The 4,891-nt window shown below is 46.3% G+C and overlaps 1 protein-coding gene across 1 annotated transcript in view; it reads right to left on the bottom strand.

Annotated features, from left to right (window-relative positions):
• Positions 1 to 3,484: 3,484 nt before the first annotated feature.
• The window catches only part of LOC108768557 (glutenin, low molecular weight subunit-like), a 3,818-nt gene continuing 2,411 nt past the window's right edge, over positions 3,485 to 4,891 (bottom strand). The window contains exon 2 of the mRNA XM_018519024.1: positions 3,485 to 3,831. Within this exon, the coding sequence (XP_018374526.1) occupies positions 3,485 to 3,831 (347 nt within the window). The remainder of the gene's footprint in view (positions 3,832 to 4,891) is intronic.

The raw sequence follows: 4,891 nt of genomic DNA, 5'->3' as shown, positions 1-4,891 counted from the left end.
CTAATAGACTCTCTGATACCTTAAGGATTGCATGCATGGAACTGCGAGTGATTCGCAATTGAGAAATAAGTTCTCTCCACGAAAGAAAAGAATCGTGGAGTCGTCAGGACGTAACACTAATAAAAAAAAAATAATTGCAATAGCAATAATTTTTTCGTTTTTTTTTATTTACAGGTACCTACATTATTTTGGCTCGGGCCAAAAATTGCAGACGCAGGAAGTGGACTGCCAGAAGATGAACGACTGCGCCATCCGACTGCCGAGCGAGAAAGACAGGTGGCTTCAATTTGGCAACCACTGTAACCGGGAACGCGTACCGTTCGTAGTATACCCCGACTTGGAGTGCGTCCTGCGAAAGACGGAGCCCAACAAGGAAGACGCGTCGTCGTACGAGTATCAGCGGCACGAGGTATTTAGTATAGGATACTACATGCGATGTTCGTACGATGACACGTTATCAGCATATCAGTTCCGTCGCGACAAAAACTGTATAGCATGGTTCGCGCGACAGCTCAATGATTTGGCGCATCGCGTCAAAGATATTATATCCGCCAACGTGCCCATGGAAGCTTTATCTAAGCAGCAATGGGAGGTGTACCGCAGCGCGACGCGTTGTCATATTTGTGAGAAGCCGTTCGCGCGGGACGATACGCGGGTCCTCGATCATTGCCACTTAACCGGTAGATACCGCGGTCCAGCACATTCAAATTGTAATCTTAATCATAAAAATTCATTTAATATTCCAGTTGTATTTCACAACTTGTCGGGGTACGACGCGCACTTTATAATTAAAGAAATAGCTACCGCGTACGACGGACATGTAGATATACTACCGATAACCAAAGAAAAATATATTTCGTTCACGAAACATGTCGAAAAAATTTGCGTAAAATTAAGGTTTATTGATTTCTATAAATTTCTCAGTACAAGCCTCGATAAATTGGCGTCGTTTCTAAGCAGAGACAAATTAAAAATCGTACGTTCCAAATTTCCAACATTATCGGACGAAGAATTTGAATTACTCACGCGAAAAGGCGTATTCCCGTACGAGTACGGGTACGTTGACTGCGTCGACAAATTAAATGAGCGATGCTTACCACCTCGCGAATAATTTAAAGTTTGTTGATGAGCGATACAGTATCTGAGAGCGATTACGCTCACGCCGTGAACGTATGGCAGCGATTTTCCATCCGAACGTTCGGCGAGTACAGTGATCTGTACTTGAAAACAGATGTCTTGTTATTGGCTGACATTTTCGAAAATTTTCGTGAAAGTTGTGTAGCGGGTTACGGTTTCGATCCCATCATTATTACAACCTTGCCTGGTTTCACGTGGGACGCAATGCTAAAATATACCCGCGTAAGATTTGAGTTGCTCTCCGACATCGATATGGTCATGTTTATCGAGCGCGGTATACGTGGTGGCCTCAGTCAATGTTCCGGTAGATACACGCAGGCTAATAACAAGTACATGTGTTCGTATGACTCATCGAAACCATCATCATACTTGATGTACTACGACGTTAACAATTTATACGGGTGGGCCATGTGTCAACCATTGCCATACGCTGAATTTCGATGGATCAAAGATGTTGTGAACTTTGACGCGCGCGCGATAGCTCCGGATTCGCCCACCGGTTACATTCTCGAAGTCGATCTCGAGTATCCGCAGCATCTGAACGATCAACACATTGACCTGCCTTTCTGCCCGACGCGCGATAAGCCGCCCGGCAAGCGCGAGGATAAACTTCTAGCGACGCTGTACGAAAAACAGCGTTACATCATCCACTACCGAAACTTGCAACAATGTACTCGTCACGGTCTTCGCGTAACAAAGATTCATCGAATACTACAATTTACTCAATCTCCATGGCTCCGCGAGTACATTGAACTTAATTCACAATTTAGAATGCGCGCGAAAAACGATTTCGAAAAAAATTTGTATAAACTAATGAACAACGCGGTATTCGGCAAGACCATGGAGAATGTACGCAACCATGTAGATGTAAAATTAGTAACGAAATGGGATGGACGATATGGCGCGGAGGCAATGATCGCGAAACCGAATTTTCACAGTCGCAGCATCTTTGCGGAGAATCTAATCGCCGTCGAACTGCGCAAACTCGAGGTGAAGTTCGATAAGCCGATTTACGTGGGCATGTGTATACTCGACATATCGAAAGTCTGCTTGTACGAATTTCACGAGTATATGTTACCACTGTTTCGTGACAAATGTAAAATTATGTACACCGACACAGACAGTCTTATATACCGCGTCGAGTGCGAGGACGTTTACGAGACTATGAAACGCGATATCGCTAGATTCGACACGAGCGATTATCCGACAGATAACGCGTACGGTATGCCTCTCGCGTACAAAAAGGTACCAGGTCTGATGAAGGACGAAAATAATGTTGCGATAATAACCGAATTCGTTGGTCTCAGAGCGAAGATGTACGCAGTGAGAGTGGATGGTAATAAGGACACTAAAAAAGCGAAAGGCGTAAAGAGTAACGTCGTAGCGCGAACGATAACGTTCGACGATTACACGCGGTGTTTGAACGAAGAGATTGAAATCACTCGTCGTCAATCGTGTATAAGATCTAAACTGCACGAGGTATACACGATATCCGAATCGAAAATCGCTCTGAGTCCATACGATGACAAACGATACGTCGTACCGGACTCGACGGAGACGTTACCGTGGGGACATTGGCGGATACCTTTGTAATTTATATGTGTGGTCGAGTGTTAGTCGTGCTTATTCTGTTACAATGCAGCGGCCGTCGCCATCGGCCTCTCTGCCGCGTCGATAACTAATCTTAGGAGGTCTCTTCCATCGGGCTCTTACAAATGACCAGAAAGTATGTCCGTTCTATGTGCAGTATATTTTACACTAGTATTTACAGAGTATTTGGTGGCCCTGAAAAGGGCCGATTGTGAGTACTTTGTGTGGCCCTGAAAAGGGCCGTTTGATGCGGCGCGGATTACGCCGTCAGTCGCTCCCTGTATTCTATCTCCGGCAGGCAGCGCGTCTTCTTCGTTGGCCCCCAAGGTTGATTGTTATTATGGTCGGGCGCCCTCCAGGCCGGTGGTGTTCCCGGCGGCGTGTGCGGCGACGGGGGCTGCCGGCGCGTCCCAGGAGGCGTCTCCCAGTCGTCCCTTGTCGTCTGCGTGCCCGTCGAGAGTCGCGGTGGAGTCTCCGGTGACGGGGACACAGCTGCTGGCGGTGTTGTTGCCAACGGTGAGAGGGCCGCCGGTGCCGTCAGATAACAGGGCGACGTCGGTCTGCGCAGCCTGCTGTCCCAGGTGCTGACGAGGGCCCTCGGTGGACGGGTGAGCCTCCGGCGTTGCGGCGAGATCTCCAAGGGCACCAGCCGCCAAGGTGTAGGTGATGGTGACCTTGGGGTGTCCGGTGGCGCTCGCGTACCTCGTCCCCTGCTCCTGCTGCTGGTGGCTCCGCGTCGTCTGGTAGCCCTGCCGCGCTATGGCGTCCATTGGTGGTGCGGCGGTGTCTGCTGCTGCTGCAGCGGCGGAGGCTGCTGCTGCTGTTGCTGCGGCGGAGGCTGCTGCTGCGATGGCTGCTCCGTAGGCTGTTGCTGCTGAGACTGATGCTGCCGCTGTACTGGTCCAGCTGGCACTCTGCCGGGCCTAGTCCTCTGCCTCTTCAGTTTGCTGTCTGTATTCTGCACTGCACTGTAGGCGTGTAGCGAGAACGGTGGGCACTGAGCGAATTGTCGCTGTTTCGGCGGGCTTATATCCCCCGCCGGGCGGATCTTGAGCGCTAGCCCGCGTTTGTCTCGCCAGCCCCCTGGGGGTGAGGCCGCGGTACCTGTAATTCGCGCGTCGCAAGCACTTGCGAGAAACTTCGCAGGTGTGCTCGCGTGCGCTTCAGGCAGTGCGGCGGGTCCGCGTTCGTCTGGCGTTCAGTGCCTGCCACAATATGTATCAACATTTATATTACTATTATGTTTATACATTTTTTTATACTTCCATACACTGAATATGTATTACTATTTTGCTTTATGTATTACAATTTTCTTATGTATTATTCTAATTTGTATTTTGCGTATGTTTTTTTCAAGATTTTTTATATTTTTTTCATACAGTGAATATGTATTACTATTATGCTTTATGTATTACTATTGTGCTTTATGTGTTACTATTATGCTTTATGTATTACAATTTTCTTACGTACTTTAATTGTACTTCGTGTATGTTTTTCTGCATTTTTTTTTTATATTTTCATACAGTGTATATGTATTACTATTATGTATTATCATTATAATTATAATTTCTTCATGCATGTTTTTTACTTTTATATAAGTATTACTATTATGTTTTATGTATTACCATTTATTACGTATTACTATAACTTTTTTCATTTCATGTATCATACATTTATATACGTATTTTATATCTGTGTACTCCAAAACGAAGATGGAAGGGATAATAAATATATTTTATACGATTATATACTTATATTGATATATTTGTTATATCTATACAAAATATATGAATGAAAATTTTATCAAATGACATTGTTTTTGTGTATCCATGAATTGTACGATCCATCGAATCCCAACCACTTGACGTACACCTTGTCTCCCTTCCAGCGCAGTACTTTCTCCACGAGATACACGTCTGGATGAGTAGCGCGATGCGATTCGTGCTCATAGAACGCTCCAACGACGGATTTTCCGCGATAGTCCTCCAGTAGATAGGTTACAGGATTGGTACGTTGCAGCTTAACGATTGTAAACACCTCGGTGGTCCAATTTGGCGTGTAACCCTTCTCAAAAACCGTCTTGTACTTGCTCACGCGTACCGATCACTTGCTCACTTTATCGCGATCTACACTGTGCCCAAGAGTCTTTCGGCGATCGCGGGAG

This window comes from Trachymyrmex cornetzi, unplaced genomic scaffold (genome assembly GCF_001594075.2).
Source record: "Trachymyrmex cornetzi isolate Tcor2-1 unplaced genomic scaffold, Tcor1.1 scaffold807, whole genome shotgun sequence".
Taxonomy (NCBI): domain Eukaryota; kingdom Metazoa; phylum Arthropoda; class Insecta; order Hymenoptera; family Formicidae; genus Trachymyrmex; species Trachymyrmex cornetzi.
The sequence above is the reverse complement of the archived record's forward strand: the minus strand, read 5'-3'. Positions and strand labels throughout refer to the sequence as shown.